The 19,968-nt window shown below is 40.0% G+C and overlaps 1 protein-coding gene across 1 annotated transcript in view; it reads left to right on the top strand.

The window, feature by feature from the left end:
* The window catches only part of shank3a (SH3 and multiple ankyrin repeat domains 3a), a 144,758-nt gene that overhangs the window by 32,944 nt on the left and 91,846 nt on the right, over positions 1 to 19,968 (top strand). Inside the window, exons 3-4 of the mRNA XM_063874708.1 lie at positions 10,276 to 10,479; positions 13,052 to 13,123. Of these exons, the coding sequence (XP_063730778.1) occupies positions 10,276 to 10,479; positions 13,052 to 13,123 (276 nt within the window). The remainder of the gene's footprint in view (positions 1 to 10,275; positions 10,480 to 13,051; positions 13,124 to 19,968) is intronic.

The following is a 19,968-nucleotide window of genomic DNA, read 5'->3' as shown; positions in this document are numbered from 1 at the left end:
CCCGGGTGTCTGATCTCAACCAGTGTAAATAAGTTTGACATGGCGGGGCCTGGATAAACACACTGGGCCACACTGGCTAAAAAAACAGTAGCACCACCAAAGCATGAAGTTTGGCAGAAGACCATTATTCACTATTTCTTATGAAAGAATGCAGATTAAGTTTCATGACTCGCCACGTATCTGCACTTTAGTGAAGCACCACCCTCGACTCTGTCCACTGAAACATAGAGTATGACCGCAGCAGTATCTCATTCCTCTAATGTACTCTTATCTCAGTAAAAAGGCCACTCCAGCTCTCCCTAGCTTGCATAATTTCATCCTTTTCCAAGATCACTTTAATGTCATAAGAGTAGACTGCGCAGATTTTAAGCTTGTTCTAGTCATTATACATTTTAAGATTAAAAGCTGCTAGGTTTTACATAGTTAAAAGGACATTTAAGCATAGCAAACCTTTATAGGGTGGTCCATTTTATATATAATATTGGATGTAAAAATATATTGTTTCAATATTGATCTAGATTATATTATAGATTAATTTTGTAACAACAAAGACCGTTTAGAAACAAATCCAAGCCAGTTTTAGATTAAAAAAAGAGGGGCAAAGGTACAGTACTTTATTAAACATCATATACAGTGGTATGCAAAAGTTTGGGCACCCCTCTGAGATTTCATGACAATTTGCTTTTCCTTTATAATAGAAGATCACAGCAACAACATTTGTTTTCCTACAAAGATGTAGACGTTTTAGTGTTTTCCAGACCAAAATTCTTAGGGTAGCATTACATAGTTTTTTTATAATAAAATAAAATGCAAAAAATGGGATGTGCAAAAGTTTGGGCACCCTTATAAATAGCATTCATTTCAACACCTGTACGGATTTATAGCTGACAGGTTGCTGCACAAAATTGCTTTGATTAGCTCATTAGACCTTCAATTACAAAGACAGGTGGAACCAATCATGAAAAAGGCTATTTAACATAGGTAATAGCTGGCTGTGCCTGGCCTAGGTTCTTTCTTAGGGAGTGGCAAGATGGGGACCTCAAAACAACTCTCCACTGACCTGAAAGCTAAGATAATCCAACATTATAAATTAGGAGAAGGGTACAAAAAATTATCTGACAGGTTTAAACTGTCTGTCTCCACAGTCAGAAACGTAGTTGTGAAATGGAAGGCCACAGGAACAGTCCGTGTGAAGGAAAGATGTGGTAGGCCGACAAAAATAGGGGAAAGGCACAGGCGAAGGATGGTGAAAATGGTCACAGAGAAGCCACAGACCACCTCCAGAGAACTACAACAACATCTGGCTGCTGATGGTGTAGTTGTTCACCGTTCCACAATCCAGCGTACTTTGCACCAGGAAGAGCTCATTGGAAGGGTGATGTGCAAAAAGCCTTTCCTGAGTGTTAATCACAAGAAGAGTCGCATGAGGTATGCAAAAGCACATCTGGACAAGCCAGAAGCATTTTGGAACAAAATACTGTGGTCAGATGAGACCAAGATTGAGTTATTTGGTCATAACATGAACAGGTATGCATGGCGAAAAAAACACACTGCATTCAATGAAAAGAACTTGTTGCCCACTGTAAAATTTGGTGGAGGATCTATCATGTTATGGGGCTGTGTGGCTAGCACAGGTACTGGAAAACTTGTTAAAGTTGAGGGCCACATGAATTCCTTACAGTACCAGGAGATTCTTGACAAGAATGTTCTAGAGTCAGTCACAAAGTTGAAGCTACGCCGGGGTTGGATTTTTCAGCAGGACAATGATCCTAAGCACCGATCAAAATCCACCAAGGAATTCATGCAGAAGCACAGGTACAATGTTCTGGAATGGCCATCCCAGTCCCCAGACCTTAACATCATTGAAAATGTATGGATTTATTTGAAGAAGGCTGTCCATGCACGGAGGCCAAGAAACCTGACTGAACTGGAGACGTTTTGTGTGGAAGAATGGGCCAAAATACCACCTGCCAGGCTTAAGGGACTTGTCTGTGGCTACAGGAGGCGTCTACAGGCCGTTATTGCAGCAAAAGGAGGCAATACTAAATATTAATGGAATTATTTCTTAGGGGTGCCCAAATTTATGCACATGCCTATTTTTGTTTGAATGCACATAAACATGTTTCTGTTTGACCAATAAAAGTTATTTCACTACTGAGATGTTTCTGTTACCATAAGGTATAACATATGTTAAAATGAAGTTGCTGCTTCAAAAGCTCAGCAAGTGACAAACTGATGCAGTGGTTTTCCTAAGGGGTGCCCAAACTTTTGCATACCACTGTATGGCAGAGAAAGCAAAACATTTGAAATTGTGCACAATTTTCTTGAAAAGTGACATAAACTATTAATCGATTGTCAAAATATTAAACTATTCTTTTTCTTAGGGTTAACTCTTAATTTATCAAATAATAACTTCAGCTCTTAAAGAATCCATCTTTAATATGTGGGCATTCGTGCTGTACCGTAGCATGTTATTGTCTGCCAGCATTCAGAATGAGAACCATGACAGATCAGTCACCTGATTCTACGATTGTGTCGGGTTTCTTCTTTACTTGCTGCTGTTCCATTGTTACACCCAGTATCAGCGCTTATAGTAGAAGAATGCAGCAACACATGGTTAAACACACTACAGAGGATGGGCTTTTCAGGGAAGTTTGAGTTCTAAGTGTATTAACTCACATGAACTCTGTGTGTCCTCAGGGATCAAACATTTTGTAAAATTTGGTGACAGGCTTATTGTAACAAGTTGAGCTGATTAATATATAACCATTATTCACTGGCCCAAATAAGATGATCAAACTTTGAAGCTGATGTTTCTCCAGTACAATTAGCTTATAAGTGATTTATTTGTAAACTGCTGGTGCAGAGGTAGTCTATAAACAGTAATTCAGGTAATTTATGGAAGACATTCTGACTTGTCGAGGCAGCAAAGGCCCAGGTGGAATACAAAAACACCAATGATGGCTGCAGTCCATTGAGTGCAAAAGGAGTCAGTTACAGGTATTGTGCATGCTTACTCTCCGACTCACCTTACCTGAACACTTTATGGGTTATCGTTAAGCTGATTGATTACACCTGTGCTGCTTTTACTAGTCAAAGTGCCTGTTGCTAATTACGACCTGCAGCAGCGTACCAACTTCAACCATCGTTACCTAGGGCTGGAGTAACAAATAACTATTGTCACAACAGCAGCCTTACTTTTTTATAGCCTTCTTTTAAGGCATTTACAAATAAACTCTTAAGGGTTTTTTCCTTGGTTGTGCAAACTGCAACATGGGGTTTTGCAATGCGTTCGTTTTCTTGACATCAAAATAGTACTTGCCTATCTGCCTGTTGTTTTACATGCTCCACATGGTGGTTCCATGTACATCTAGCGCCATGCTACTTCAAACCCTTTCCACACAATTGTTTTTTTTGGGTAATTCACCAGTCAATAAAATGAAAACTATCACTTGTAAAAGACGGTAAGCAAGAACACACAGGTCACACTGTTCACAATTAAACATCTATTCGACAATGACATTTGCAAGAGTTTTAATATTACTCAATATCCTCAGGACCGATGGTCTGTTCCAATTCATCCAAAAAGAAGTGGCAATTTTTAATAGAGCCGCATGGTCTTATCTTTAGAATTGTGTAGCAGTATCAGCCTTTCCTCTAAAATGCATTTTTAAATACCTAACGTTTGAAATGGTCACTTGTTTAAGTTAATCAATGGTTTCTACCACCACTTGTATTTATCATAAGTTAATAATGTCTGAAACTGACATCCTCATAGAAAACAGATATTCAAACTGTAACAATGCATAGCCTCCTGCCATCTGGTGTAGGTGATGTGGAAATGAATCTTTACTTACAGTACTGTACCATAAAAGAGAAGTGTTGACTGTTATGCAGTTTAATAATCCCCAAAGTTTGTAAGAAGAGTTGCAACTTATTTTGTGGAAAGACGTTTTATTTTCACCTAATACTCTCTAATACTCGGTTCCACTAAATGCTTTGGTTGTTGGACTATCAGCAGTCAGACACACACACACGCACATGCACACGCACACACACACTTATATGCATACTTTGTAATTGTACTCTCTCTTTCATAGAGTGTAAGGTATTTTTCACTATATTGCTCCTTGTCTCTCTCTGATTCAGTCTCTCCATTTGTTTTCCTTTCACTGCACTCACGCTCTTTCTCATGCTTTGAATGTTATATCCAGTCTGGCTGGCTCTGCATTGCAGTTCAAAGGCACGACTCAGGAGGAAAAAAAAAAAAAAAGAGATTCATTCATCGCCTTTATTTAGACCTCTGTGTGACGGAAGACCATTGTTTTCAATGGCACCAAGAATCCACAGCCAAACCGTGATAGACATGTCCATTCATTTGAATGTTAGTGTCTGTGCATGTGTGGAGCACAGCAGCTAAATAAAAGAACTGGAGAACCGAGACAAGCAGAGAAAAGACAGGGAGATGTAAACCTCAAGTCAATTACCTGTGGAGAGGCCCAGATCTCTGAATTATTCCGTTCACAATAACGATTCACTTTTAAACCTTAAATAGTGCAGACTTAATTTTGGTTTCACTGCATAATGAACACATTGGGTATGCCAGTCAAGCATGAGTTGCCAATTGTAAAAGCAGCAGTACAAAGCTTGTGTAACTGATGCTTTGTATTTCCCAAAACCTTTGTTTTTGGTGAATGCCATCAGAGTGTTCTACCCTCAGCTACAGTCATTGGAGATGGGTTTACGTCATCCACCTGTTATTTAAGATTTTTTACCAAGTATTAAGGACAAGCTGTGATCATCATCATCAACTGTGTTTTTAGCTACATTACATGATAGTGTTTTTGGTCCTGTATTTGCTACATAAAACTCTTACTGAAAACATTTAATACACCTATTGGATGTGTGGCTTATACTTACAGCCTTTCACATGTCCCTATATCTTTTAAATGAGTATGACTTATTATACACTTGCTTGCTAGACTCCAATAATCATCTACTCCACTGCACCCGTGTCCGATTTATTTCTTTCACTATTGTTCTCGTCATTATTCGTCACTCTTTGCTTTAACAGCCTGTCCAAGTTTGATTTGGCTCGAAACCATCAAATATTAACCTCTAAAAGATGAATGAATCTGGTTTACTCTTGATGCTCTAGAAAACTTTTGATCAATGTGAATCAAATCAATAATTTTAAGACAATGCCAAAATAATATCTCATTTCCAGAGTTACGGGAAAAAAGCACATGCTATTCAAGTTGATTTGTGAACTTTGCCTGATACAGATAAACCTTACAGTGCTTCATTCACACCTGTACAATTAGCTTGAAAAAGTGAGGGTAAATGTGTGCAAGATGTACGGGAAGAGCATTTCTCTGATTATCAGCATTGGTTATTGCTGTATATTCTGTGATAAAGTGAAGTTGTTTTGATTGTGTTTTTTAGATTAGATTAGATTACTTTATTGTCATTACATAATGCAAGCAGAGTGTAACGAAATTAAGAAAGTCTAACCAGAGTGCAAACACTCAGTTATTTACACATCTATCAGCAGTCTGTACAAAATAAAATAAATAAATGCGCTCTACAAATATCTTAGTAAGGGTATGAAGTATAAATATAAATAAATAAATACACTGAGGCGTATATACAGTATGCAGTAGTATGTGTGCAAAGATCAATGCTCACAGCACACAATAACACTAGGCAGTGTGACACAGCGAGGGGTTCATTGTTAGCAGTCTAACTGCTGAAGGGAAGAAAATGCGTGGTCCTATTGGTTCTACCCGGGAGGCTGCGGTAGCATGTCCCAGAGCGAGTGCCACGAAGGGGGATAAACAATGCATGGTTGGGGTGAGAAGAGTCTCTTATGATTTCCCGTGCCCTTCGCAGGCACCGCTTCTCGTAGACTGAGGCTATGGAGGGGAGTGGCCTCTTGATGATGCGTTGGGCGATCTTCACCCCCCCTCTGCAGTGATTTCTGGTCCTTAACAGTGCAGTTTCCGTACCAGACTCAGATGCAAGTGGAGAAGATGCTCTCGATGGTTTTGATTGTGTTTGATATGAGATAAGGAACATTGTTATTGGAATCATTACTGCTCAATTTGTGTGTACACTGGCATAACCTGCTAAAACTAAACGGTAAAGTTCCACTCTTCTGGTAAAATAACTTATATAATCAAATGGAGAAAACTTACTGTTAATAGAAGAGCTAATGGAATTTGTTTGAGGGTTAGGAATATTTACATAACTGTAACTGTTTAGAAGTTATTTTTTCTCTGTGTGGATTGGACCTTTTCCAGAACATAATGTTTGTTTTTGTCATTATTTTAATGTGGCTCAAAAATGGGATGTGTAAATCTGATGTGTTTCAGAGGATTTATCTTAAGATATGGGATGTGGCCTCGGTTTTTTCGAGTGAATAAAGTGATTGCATATTGCCTCAGCCTTACCTTGACAATCTGTCTATGTGCCAGATAAACAGAGATTGCTCAACCGTTGACTATAAAAAAACTACAATTTTTCATGTTAAGCATTTCACCTAGAGGCTTTAACTTATTTAACAGATTTTATTCAAGGCTTCAAAAGTAGATAAAGCAATCTGGCACTGAATACAGTTTACATGTTGTATTGTGTATCACACATTCTTTATCCAGATGAAGTTGACACATACACATAACAGTACATTTTATTACTAGGTGATAGTTGGGTCTAAAAAAGAACCTGTCACATATACTGGGTGATTCAAGTATTAATGTGCAATATGACTACCTCTGCTCTGATTTGGATGAGCTGGTCCTTAATAGGATAATCTTTGGGTTAGCATTAAGCACCAACATGAAACTGTGATTAGTGTAATGCCTTTAATTGTACGTTTTACTGCCGGCGCTTCCTTTATTACCAAAACAGTGTCAGCAGAACTACAAACCGGTCAGAAGAGGTGCTGGCATTAAACGAGACGTGAGGGCAAAGAGGTTTCTCTTTCCAAGCCCAGCAGATGAATAGACGGACTGATTATTTTCTTACAGTATACAACTAAAACCTAATTGCATTTTGTTAGAGCATTAGTGAAAGTGAAAATGTATTCAGCACAATAATTGTTCCCTTTGCCTTCCCATCATGAGTCAATGAAAAGGCTTTATTTATTTCTTATTTGTGTAAGAAATTATATTTTGTTATCTGTAATGACAGACAAAAGTAAAAAGCAGAGCAGAACGCCTTATTAAAACAGACTTATTTCATACTTTCAATGTTTCTACACAATAGGTCCAGATGTCTACATGTCCATCCTATTATCCTAAATGCTATATATATCGCAGGAACGCCTTGAAGGATTTTATTTCTTTAATTATCACGGACATCCACTTGGACTCAGTAGAGAACTGATTAGATTGGACAGACCTTACCTGCAATTTAACTAGCTGAAGGAGGCATACAACTCCAAGACAGTCATTTATGTTAAAACATTTGTGTTACTGCTTACTATCCACAGCAGTGCCTGTTGTTGTTTTTCTACAATGTCTGTTTTCACTTTTGTAATAAGTCATTTTTGAAAGTGACATTGCTAGCTGTGAATGTCCTACACGGTGATTACACCACACAAGGACATTTTAACATTAGAAGGCTTGTTACAGTACCATGGTTTTAGTTTTTTGTCAGACACTCTCTATAAATGTGCTTGTGGTTAACAAAGTGGGAAATAAGTGATAGGTAAGCATCAAAGTCTTGTTGTTAAAAACCAAATCCAAACCAGATATTCAGCTTTAATTAAACATTCTTTGATGGTTGTGTGTAGATGACAAAATCCCCCTTTTTTAAGCAAGATTGTCCCAAGTGGCCCTCTTGGGCTGAAGCTTGAAGTCTGGCCAATTCTCCACCATCTCTCACTGTAATGAGAAAGACAGCCCAGCTGAAGTGAAGATGCAGCTTTTTTCAAAGCTATATTTGATGTTAGTTTTGTTAGGTTTTGGGAAAACATCTTCCTTCTGCTTGTGTTCCCACAGGTTTTCAAGTAGACAGTAAAAGTACTTCACAGACTCGGCAGCACAGGATAGTTAGGATGTGTTTATTGGCATCTTTTTGCATAAACACAGACCCCTGCATTCTTTTGAATAATCTTAAACACTGTTTGGGTTGATTGATACTACTCCTCAGATGAAAAAATTGCAGCCATCAATATTAACATTACTTTAAAAGATCACAAAAAGGGTAGTGTTGAAAAGCAAACAGTGGAGTTGTACAATAAAACAACAAAGGCAAAGCTATAAAACTACTTGACAAACAGGCCTATTATCATCAGATCCTTATGATACTGATGTCCAAAAGTATAGGCACATCCTGTTCGGAGCACAGGTTTGATGACAGGCTGATCCCATTTGTTTGTTCTTTTGCTGGGGGGGAATGTGTTTCTGGAAGGCCTAAAAAATGGAGCTACATGATACAACAAAGCCTTTTCTCAGCAGCTACTGTACAGACAGGAACAGTGCAGCAGTTTCCTACAGTATATTGTTTAAGTGTTTTTTACTTCAGATAGAGAATTAGCCCAATCAGATACTAATCAACCAATCAGTGAATTATTAGATGATAGCATGTCACGCTGACTTTATAACGGCATCCTTATCTATTGTGTCCTGAAGGAGGAAACGATTGCCTTTCATCTGCTGCCCTTTAGTCAATAAGGTAAATCATATCATCGTATGGTTACAAGGCTAGCGTTGTTCACCTAGTCCTCTTGGCATTATTCCTATAAAACCGATGAGGTTGGCCATCTGCAATAAGAGCTCAACTTCTTCTGAATGTGAACCAGCCAGTCTGTAGAGGGGATGTTGTCTTGATCCCTTAAAAAAACAAACGTTACTTGAATAACAGCATTAATATTAAAGCACACTGCTCTCGGTTCAGCTCAGTGCATTAATTGTCACTACTGAGCACACGATACTGTCAGATGTATCAAATGTTAATATCTTCTGGGACCTGTGAACATACTTCATGATCAAAACATCTCTCTTTTTATGTGTGAAATCCGTGCTGATGTGTTGAATATTCAAACGTATTTACGTCAACAACCTAATTACTAATTAACAGCTCCTGAATGACTGACAATATTTGGTACTTCTTGGCTTTGCCCCTTTACTATAGTGTGTACTGTATGTGTTATTTTAATAAACGTTTAATCCTAGTCTTAACAAAGACATCGTTTACGTCATGCATTTTTGTTTATGAACATTTCATAATTCAAACCCTGCATGTTGTATCTTTGCGCGCACTGCACCAATGTTCCAGTCAGTGTGTGCTGCTGGCAATTCGCATATTGTTCTTAGTTGGGCTGTGCTGTTGTGATAATATGTGATTTTTGTGTCTTAGTGTCAGAAACTCAGGATAGAGTTGAGGGAGCAAATCAATACTGCAGGCATTCGTGATAGATTTAATACTTGTGGATTTTGCACTCTCTTTTTTTCCCTCTATGTCTCTCAGCTAGAGGGAGGTGTTCTGCTTATTCACATTTCCCATAGTCCTTTACACTCTGGAGTGGAAAACAGCAAAGTAATTTATTTCAAGTGTTGAATTTATGTGGTTCAGTTAACAGTTAACCAACCTTTATCTCATTTACTCATATCAGTCGTTTATGGAGAACAGATTTCCCCAAAGGTTTTATCTCAGTTTATATAACACATATTCAGTTGTTTATTAAAGCACAGCAGATAATAAGTTGATTGTATTTTTCCCAGTTTTCCCTCAAGTATCGATGCAGAACCTGTGAACTGTTTTATTAATGACTGGAGAGACATAGTGCAGCTATTTGTGAAGCACTTAAATATCACCCAGCTTAATTTTTAGAGCATGAATAATGAACAGCTACGTTTATGTTGCAGAAAAATGGGTGTCAGAAGAGTGTTTCTATAAAAGCCTTTTCGTATATTACACTTCTGTTTACCTTATTATGGTAACCAGCACTTGCTTTCAGGATGACATTTGGTGAAAAGTAAAGGTTAATGGTGAAATGCTGCCTCACCTTTAGTGTCTGAGTTGCTTATTACAGAAAAGCCCTGGCTTTTTGCCAAGGGTATGAAGTGGAAAGTTCAATAGATTCATATGTAATTAAAGAGGACCTTGTTAATATTCCAGCAAATGTTTTAGTGCCTGGATGTTGTATTTTGGTGACTTTATGAAAAAATATCACCCTTCAGTTTAAGGGTCAACTAAAGTGCAATATGTGATATTTAGAAAATTGGCATGTGCCTAACCTTCTGCCCTCCTTTGCTCTTGTCTCTGCAGAAATGCATGAAATTCAATGTGGACGCTCCTATCTGGCTGTCGAAGCAGCAGATCCTGTGTACTCTCAACCAGAGCCTGAAGGATGTACTCAACTATGGCCTGTTCCAGCCGGCCTACAACAGCAAGGCTGGCAAGTTTCTGGATGAAGAGAGACAGCTAAGGGAATACCCCTTCCCATCCATCGCTCCTGTACCTTACCTGGAGGTAGGTATGGATTATGTGTATGTATGAGGCTTTAAGGGGTGTTGGTAGGAGAGAGCAGGAGGCAAAAAATAAATGGTACACGTCACCACCCCATGCATAATCTTTCGGTATGTACCTTTTATAATCCGCAAAAATGAGAAGAATCATGTACCTGCTTTTTCCCATTTAGTAAACCAGTCTTCAAAAAAGAGAAGGGGAGATTGAACAGATAAACCAAACCAATATCCAAGAGTAAGCCTCAATAAAACATGCCACATTAATGTCACCACAAGGTTGGGGTATGCAGTATTCAACAAACATTTGAAATGGACTTCTGGGGGCAACTGCAGTAGATCTTCATACGGACTACACACACAATGCCTTATGTAAAGTCACCCCCCTTTAAACGCTTTTGTTGCTGTAGAGAATCCGCTGTAGCCTTTTTGATGTCTCCATATATATTCATGCACACTTCACAGGCACACACATGCAGGCCTATACAGCACATTGGTGTGTGTGTGTGTGCATCATTGTGTATGCAGTGTTGGTTCCCCCTGTCAGGATGTGTCAATCAAATCTAGCAGCAGTAATACCAGGCTCAATTGCACTATATGCCAGTCTGTTGTCTGCGGTGGCTGTCATCTCTTGGAGATAATTGTTGTGCTTGTCCATCACGGTTTATGATCTGAGAGTAAGCATGCATACATGTGTCGCAAGATGTGTTGCTTTACAAACAGCGGCGTAAAGATTCCAGTTGATTTTCTGACTAACCTTGGTTGTTTTGAGTCGTGTTTTTAAGAGAAAAGGAGCGTTAAACAGATTAACTTTTCACCTTGCGCCTCAGTTTTATGTCATCATCGATGCTTTGGGAGATATTGGTATTATTATGAATTGTATTTTTACACACGATAGTCCCAGATTGCTTTGGAAATTGTGTTTTGTCTTTTTAATAACAAGGCTTTTCAACAATTATGAAATGATGCAGAACCACAGTAGCTGAGCGGTTAAAGTGTGTTCCACATAATCACACGTTGGCGGGATTTGTTGCGTGTCATGCCTCCCTCCCTCTCCCTGTGTCCTGCCTTCTTATCCTTTGTCCGATAAATGCGAGAAGAAGAAAATTATGAAATGTTGATGCTAATGTCAGTGCTCCAGGATCAATATCAGTGGAATACCATTTTGCTGTCTACCAGTGTGAAGGGGAATATGTCAGGAACATCAGTGAATGCTCTTACAAATACTGTAATAATATACCAGTAAAAAAACACTGAAATACTTTAGGAAACAGCAGTTACACTGTACAGCCTACATAAGGGAATTCACTTGTTTTACATCTTAAACTCCACCATTAACTCTGTGGTTGGCTTACAATCTAGCTGTGTGTGTGTGTGTGTGTGTGTGTGTGTGTGTGTGTGTGTGTGTGTGTGTGTGTGTGTGTGTGTGTGTGTGTGTGTGTGTGTGTGTGTGTGTGTGTGTGTGTGTGTGTGTGTGTGTGTGTGTGTGTGTGTGTGTGTGTGTGAGTCTCTGCTTCTACCCTGTCAGAGCATTGTGTGGTTTATTGATTGTTATTCCCTAGAGCCTGTGGAGTGTAGACATGATTGACAGGTCTGGATTAGCAGCTCAAAACCGCTCTGCTCCACCGTGGCTTTGCTCCATCGACACACACTACATGTGAATCCTGGCGTGCAAGTGCACACACACATGCACACGCTCACACAACTGAAATGTTTTGCGAGTCCGAGAAAGTGAAAGTTGCCTATATTTAAAAACTACGACAGGCTGTCAGTGTTCGATGATACATGTCCATTAAATAAGCAGCTTGCAATACACTTAAGGAATACTCTGCCTTTTAACAAAGTGGGAAAGTAAATGCAGTTTTCTTGTTGTAGTAAACTTTTAAAAGAATCCATTGTCAGTTTACTGCTTACATGGCAAACTGACAAGGTTTATGCTCCCACATTTTTATTGCTGAATATATGGCATGTTTTTCCACCTCTTATTACCTTTTTTTACAGAGAATAGTGTCTTTTAGGTATTGTATAAGCCAATCAATGTCTGGTCTTTGGAGTTCAACAAAAAACTATTTAACATACTGAATTGATATTTACGTTTTTGGAAACAATTTGAACTCAAAGTGGAGAGAAAACACTGCCTCAATCGACTTGTCTTTTATAATTTGTCAAACCTGTATGCAAAGTCCCTCCTGCAAATTTATACTGAAACTTCAAGGAGCAGTAGATGGCTTTTCAGGCAAGATGTAATATGCGGAAAAGATGACAGGTCGGACAGATGGGATAAATGACAGCCGTATAGAGAGAGATATTTGATACCTTAATTTCATATCATGGTTATTGAATGACTCCAAATGTCTCTCTGCCATATCTACCTCTCCATCTCTCGCCTAATTTTTCTTTCATAAAAATAGATGTGATGTAGGGTGGTCTGCTGCTCTGATTCTGTGTGACAAATTCAACTAAAGTGACTTTGATAATTAACATTATTACATCCATTGTTTTTTGTTATGCAGTCAAAATAAACAACAAAAACAAAGGGTATAACACGCTCTCTTGTGTTTGTTCCTGTCGTGTTTCAGTTCCGCTACAAAAGACGTGTCTACACTCAGGCTCACCTGGACGAGAAGCAGCTGTCTAAGCTCCACACCAAGGTAAGACCACGCAGGTGTTTACTCTGTCATCAGGACTTCTGAAGAGCTGATGTTTTGTGCGATCTTTTGAGGGAACAACACATATGCTGCAAAAAGAACATCTGCCAAAGATTGGATGGCATGAAGGACAAGGGGTTACAGCGAGGGCAGGGGGCTCTGAAGATATGCCTTCTTCTTTATAAGATGCTTGAAAAGAGGACCTTGGCAATAGCTTAACCAAGTGTTTTGGGAGGTTTGTTCATGTGTCATTGAAGTACTCTAAGGTCATGCAGAGCCCTAGGATCTGTGCATGAGGAAAGTGTGTGTGTGTGTGTGTGTGTGTGTGTGTGTGTGTGTGTGTGTGTGTGTGTGTGTGTGTGTGTGTGTGTGTGTGTGTGTGTGTGTGTGTGTGTGTGTGTGTGTGTGTGTGTGTGTGTGTGTGTGTGTGTGTGTGTGTGTGTGTGTGTGTGTGTGTGTGACTGTGTGTGACTGTGTGTGTGTGTGACTGTGTGTGACTGTGTGTGACTGTGTGTCTTGTGCTGCCATAGCTGTCAAATGAACAGCTGGAGATTAGCATGGTTTCCATTCACCATCGCCCCAATCTTACTTTCTCTTTAATCAATTACAGTATGTGTCGTTGCTTGTGATAAAATACTCAGCAGGTAGCAGTGTAATCTTCTTCCTCTTCTCAAACACACAACAACACATGCAATGCTGCACTGATGTTGTTGTTCTCTCTTTTCAAGCACTGATAGAACACAACATTGTTCTATTATCAAAATTTGGTCAAATAGACATTTTATAAAAGGCTAAACCAAAGGTCAGGATGACCAGGTCGTATAGCTGAAAAGGGATGAAGAGATACAGAAAGCTGGTCCACAAAGAACCTTTTCTAACTTGGATAGGCAGGTTTATAGATGCCAACAAAAAGGCAGTCCGGACTGGCAAACAGAACCAAAGAGGCAACGCTGGCAGTCTGCGGTCAAAGGTGGTCAGTGGTCTCAAACGCAGATAGAGTTGCAGAGAAAGACAAAGACTGGCACATTGAGGAATGCCGTGATGGGGAAGAGGCGTGAAAGCAGGGGTACGGTCGAATCGTTCAAAAATCAGCTCCAATCGTCTATTCCTATCTACTATTCCTTGACCTTTGCGTGAAACGTCATGGGGTTGAGGAGTAGTGGATAGGAGAATTCAAAAGGACTCAGGCAACGAGACTGCAGTGCTTAGAGAATTGGACTGCACTTACATTATCCCACGTGTTTATGATGAAGGACGTTATTAATGTGTCTGCTGTGGGACTACTGACAGCGCATCTACTTTGCACAATGCTCTCTGATGGTTTTATGCTTTAAGAACGTGGACAAAAGTGAAATGTATATTCTTCATTAGAATTGTACGGAAATAAAAAAGGAAAGTTAAACTTATGCCTGTGACAAACACTGCGAAATGTGGACTTTATTTGATCATTTCAATTCAAAAGTGACGTTCATATTTCTCCTTTTGATTAATATAGTGATGAACATTCAAAACAAAGCACTTTAGCAGGTTACGGCATACGTTTTAAACTGCTTAATAAGCACTGTAACTTTCATGAAATGCATTTCTCCATCACGATCAGCTGTTTCCGTGAACGGCCGAATGTTTTGTCACGGTAGAAGTTGCAAGGCATTGTGGGACAACATTTTCCCCTTTCCTTTCGTAACGGAAGGTCCAGTGTTTCCTAAGCTAAAGGAGCTTATAAATGAAGTTTCAGAGCTCCTTTCCTATCATCTAGAGAATTCGAACAGCTCTTATCATGGCTGCCACTTGGGTACATCCGGGTCATTTCACTCCATTAGGAACCTTCCTAAGCTAAACTGACAATTCGACCGCAACCCTGGTATTTCACCAAGTGATTGATCTTGTGTGTGTGTGTGTGTGTGTGTGTGTGTGTGTGTGTGTGTGTGTGTGTGTGTGTGTGTGTGTGTGTGTGCACGCGTGTGTGCGTGATAATAAGTGGAACAGGCAGCCAAAAGAATTTAATGCATTCAAATCAAACTCCATCAGAGGACAGAAGATTTACTCTGGAGCAAATTAAAGGTGTCAATCGTGTGTTTTGTGTTGTAGAAAGTGAGAACAATAGTGCGGAGCGGCTGTTGATTCAAAATCAAGGGACTGCTGTGTTGATAGTTTGTGCATCATTCATTTCTTTTCAGCCTTGATTTTGTCAAAAGCCCATTATCCAATTTTAGCTTTACTTCACTTGGAACATTTTTTTTAGCATAAGCCTTCTTTTACACTATTGAAAGATTAGATTACATTTAACTGACATTGCACAAGCAAAGAGTAGATGAAATGCAGAGGAGGTTACACTACATATATGGGTTACAGTCTATATACAGGTTGTTGCATATGTGTGGCAAGTTACAGACAAGGTGGTATGGTGAGGTACAAGGAGTGAAGCAGTAGCAGATAAGTTGCAGGGGTTTAGGCATATTTTAGTTAAAAATACATAAAAACAACAACAATAGAACCAGTGTTTCAGAGCACTTGCTGATGATGGAGTGATTGCTACAAAATAGTTTGAATTCCCTGCAGCAGATTTTTTTGGGCACTGGCAAAATAGTTGTTGCGTATGGGGGGAACTATTTAACCACAGTCAATGTATTACTCAGTTTGACATCAATCTAGAACCCAATATGATAAGAATCACTTGACTTAACCACCGTTAACAGATCTATCAAAATGCAGTGCAAGAGTATCGAGAGGCATCTGCCACAGATTCAGACCGCTGTCCACCGGCTTTTATGCTTCTCCCTGTAAGGTGTCGGCAGGGATCGGAGTGTCAGGTCTTCGGAAAGGCCTACCGGTGGGCAGGACAGGAAGTCGGCAGCCAATGGCGTCTGGGCGACAGCCCATACATACATACATAGCTACATAGAGACTCAAAGGCGAGTTAGTGAGAACAGAGCATGCGCCGGCCGTAACAATGGTTGTCCTCTACAGGCACGTGGGGACAACAGCCTGGGCCAGAGACAGGTTGAAAGTCTCTGTAAAGACCATGGACAGTTGTACAACACAAGCCTTGTGAATGCCGTCAGGGCCAACGGCCTTGCATGCATTCAACCTACATTCCACCTTGGTGCAGATTGTAGAGCAGTGGTGGAGAGTCTGATGATCTGGTCGTAGGAGGGGGGAATGGGGAAGGGGGTGGCTTTGATGGCTGTGTTTTATTTTCTCGATTAAAACCAGAGTAGAAATTGTTGATCTGAGCAGTATGGGGAGGCAACGGGGAGTATGTCTTGCCACATGCGAGGGCAGAGTCTTAAATTGCTCCTCAATCAGCTGTTTGTGTTGTTGTTTGGCCCTCCTGATACCTTGTCTGTTCATCCAAGGCTTCTGGTTAGGGAAAGTCTTGATTTGTTTGTGGGCTGAATGTTGTGGTCTTCATGTGGTATAGTCCAGAAGAAAAAAAGGCACATGTTTCAATGTCCATGTGGGAGTTAAGAGTGGCCAGGGTTGCAAACAATCTCCAGTCTGTGTTCCAGCTGCTGCTGGGGTGCAGAGTCTGCCCCTACATGCTGCCTCACATAATAGTGTGATGAATAAAATACAGTGAAGTAAGACCACAAAGCACAGCGCTATCAACCCCCTCTGTGTGACTAATGTTCTTAGATCTGTTTTTCTTCAACTGAAGATAAGACTAATGCTTCTGAAAACTATTTAAGCTTGGTAGTGAGCTCCTTATATATCCCATAGAAAAATATCATCATATTAGTAATGTCACTGTCATTGTTTGAAGAAATAAACTAACCTGTTGAGCACCTCTGTGGTGATATGAAACTTTTTTCCATTTGTCTCAAAATAATGTATAAGCAAAAGACCTTACAATTATCACATGTCTGTTTTTACTGGTTTTGTCTATCCAGGAAGTTGCTAAATACTATTACTATATTTTTTTGGGAGGAAAAGTGGCATATAGTAGAGCCTTTTTGTGTCAGGGCCAATTCCTTGTCAGATACCTTTGAACATTTAGTTGAACATTTGGGGAGTAAAGGCCAAAATGTTGTATTATTCCATGTCTGTGTCCTGGATTTGCAGTATGTTGGACAATGGAAATGTCAGTGAAGCTGGTTTCTTAGAAAAAGAGTGAACTTTGAGTTCATTGGTGGGCTTTTTCTCCTCTACTGTTTATTCATGGACAGTGAGGTTTTTCTGCTGGGTGCTTCTATTGAGAGTGGAAGAGAGCATGAGAGAGAGAAACTTTGAATGAGAGGGGGATGCAGGAAAGCTGTGATGAAAAGGATGAGTCATTCTCTCAAATATTGTCTCTTGTCTAACCGGTCTGGTGTGAGCGGCCGCCGTCTGCTACTGCGCTACAAGCTGAACTCACCCACCATCAGTTCGTACCCAGCTGCAATTTAGCTGGTAATCTCACACAATAAATCATCTATAAAGAGATCACTTGTTATGATTGGCCTGTCACACAGAAGTGGAAATGGTACAAATCTCAAATAGAGAAAAGAGTGTGTAACTCCAAGCCCCTGAGGTTTTCTCGCTGCATGAATGGGTAGTGAAAGCTACCCTGTTGTTGGAGCTTTTTCAGAAATGAGTAATCCAGGACAGCTGTAGTACTTGAGAGGATGAGGGGGGTAATTTGGCAACATGAGCTCAAGAAGCAGCCTTAGTGAATGATTGTTTTCCTCTGTCATTAATCTGTCTCTCAACACAGAACACTCTATCTGTTTAAATCATGTATCTATTAAATACGCCTTTTGTTGTTTGTTTTCTAAATTATTTGTATAGATTGACTAAGAGTGATTGGAAAGGTGTAATAGCAATACTATATTCATTATCACTTTCGCTCTTTTTCCTGAATGGTGCAATTGCTTTTGTTGCATAATGACTTCCTGGGGTAAAAGGGGAAATCCTGTTATGGGTGACTCTCTTGGCTGTCAGCATGTTCACTATTCATCCTGCAGCAAGCTGCCCTGTTGGGCAGAGGTCAGGCATTAGCCTACTTTGCTGGTATGGAGCTTGTTAGCCGCAGGCTAAAGTTTGAAATGAGGTCATAATTGATAGGATTTTCCCATTCTTTTTTCCCCCTTTACATTCGACCTAACCAAACCTCCTCACTCGGAAACTGTCCTGGTTAACCATGAAGGGGTCTGCAGAATATTTAAACACCATATGTTTAGGGAGGGAAAATGCGTGGGTGTTTGGTGTAGGAGGTCAGCCATGTGATGGACAGGGTTACAGAATGGGCTGCTTTCTTGCAATGTGACAATAGGGTTCCAGTTATATAAATTGTAAAAAAAAATGTAATCAGTTAAAATAAACTCAAGCTCATTGATTGTTTAACATTCCACACTGAAACTGGGTCTTCACTGTATTACAATGTCCATTTTTAGGTTGCTATATGTCTTTTAATGGCATTAAATCAAATCATCCACTGATCAAGATCACCAACTGAGGAACAGAGGATCAATGCTTCAGGCCACTCTGTAGGGACTGATCAGGGCATATCAATGTGACTGTTCACTACATCCTCTACAGGAGAGCAGATCCCATGCTGTTAAAGGTTGAACATTATGCCTACTGTCCATGAAAGATATATTTACAATGTGGGCATAAAAGATGGATTAAAGAAAGGTACGCTGTCATAATTATGAAATAAGCCCAGGGCATGATTCGCCTAGAGATGGGAGGGGGTGGGCTGTAACAAACTAAAGAGGCATATAGTAGTGGAGAGCATTTAGTAACGCACTATTTGGCAATGTGGTCACTGACTCAACCGAGCACACTGTCAGAGTAAGGGCTTTGGATTCTGCTCACATCATAACCAGTTGGGAAATTTCACACAGATATTCTTAAACTGCAAATAATTTGTCCTGTCAGTTTGATTCAAGTCAGTGCTCACTTCATGTCAAGGTTATTGATAGTGTACATGTGTGCAGCAGGATTCACAAAAGGCTCCTCTATTAAACACATTACAGAGTAATGCTATTCCTCCTACACTGACTTCTGGTATTGTTGTTGGCAGCTTATTGTATTTATGAATGAGAATTTCTGTGATATTTTCAATTGACAATAACACTGCTCAGAGAATGAAACAAGTATTATTGTTCGGAGACGCCACTGAGGAAATGCAAAGTGCCTAAACCCTCCTATCAGAGCTACTGCTACTGCAGCTATCATGGAATTTGATGTGGAATTTCTGCATAATACACACACACACACACACACACACACACACACACACACACACACACACACACACACACACACACACACACACACACACACACACACACACACACACACACACACACACACACACACACACACAGCTTCATGGCACAGGATGAGTGGATGTTTCCATTGGGGAATCCCTCACATACAAAGCTCTCATTATGGAAAATTCCATGAAAAGAAGAAACATTTAGTTGTTAAAAAATAGTACAAATATCTGGAACATGTGATTGAGATACTGTATGTTTCTGTGTCGATGTGTAAAAGGATACATACTATGCAGCATGTGTGTGGAGTTGTGTAAATAGGGGGTATTGGGGGATAATCTCAGAAACAATAAGACACAAAAGCATGAGCATTATTCACTCGTTTTAAAGCTCCCGTTGTGGTGTAACACTTGGTTTGGACTGAAACGACAAGGATTGCTCAGCATCCTACAGTGTTAGTGTGTCCCGTTGATTTCCTACCGCTTAGGATATCCCTATCTGTCCTTGCTTCTACACCCCGCCCACTTTCTCTCATTCTCTCCTTCTGTTTTCCCTCTCTCTAATGCTTTCTCTCCTCCCTCTTTTTTCCCTCCCTGTTCTCTGGCTCTCTCTCCCCCCACCCTCCCTCTGTTCTCTTCAGCATCCTGC

Source organism: Eleginops maclovinus, chromosome 2, assembly GCF_036324505.1.
Source record: "Eleginops maclovinus isolate JMC-PN-2008 ecotype Puerto Natales chromosome 2, JC_Emac_rtc_rv5, whole genome shotgun sequence".
Taxonomy (NCBI): Eukaryota; Metazoa; Chordata; class Actinopteri; order Perciformes; family Eleginopidae; genus Eleginops; species Eleginops maclovinus.
This window is presented reverse-complemented; position numbering and strand designations above follow the sequence as displayed.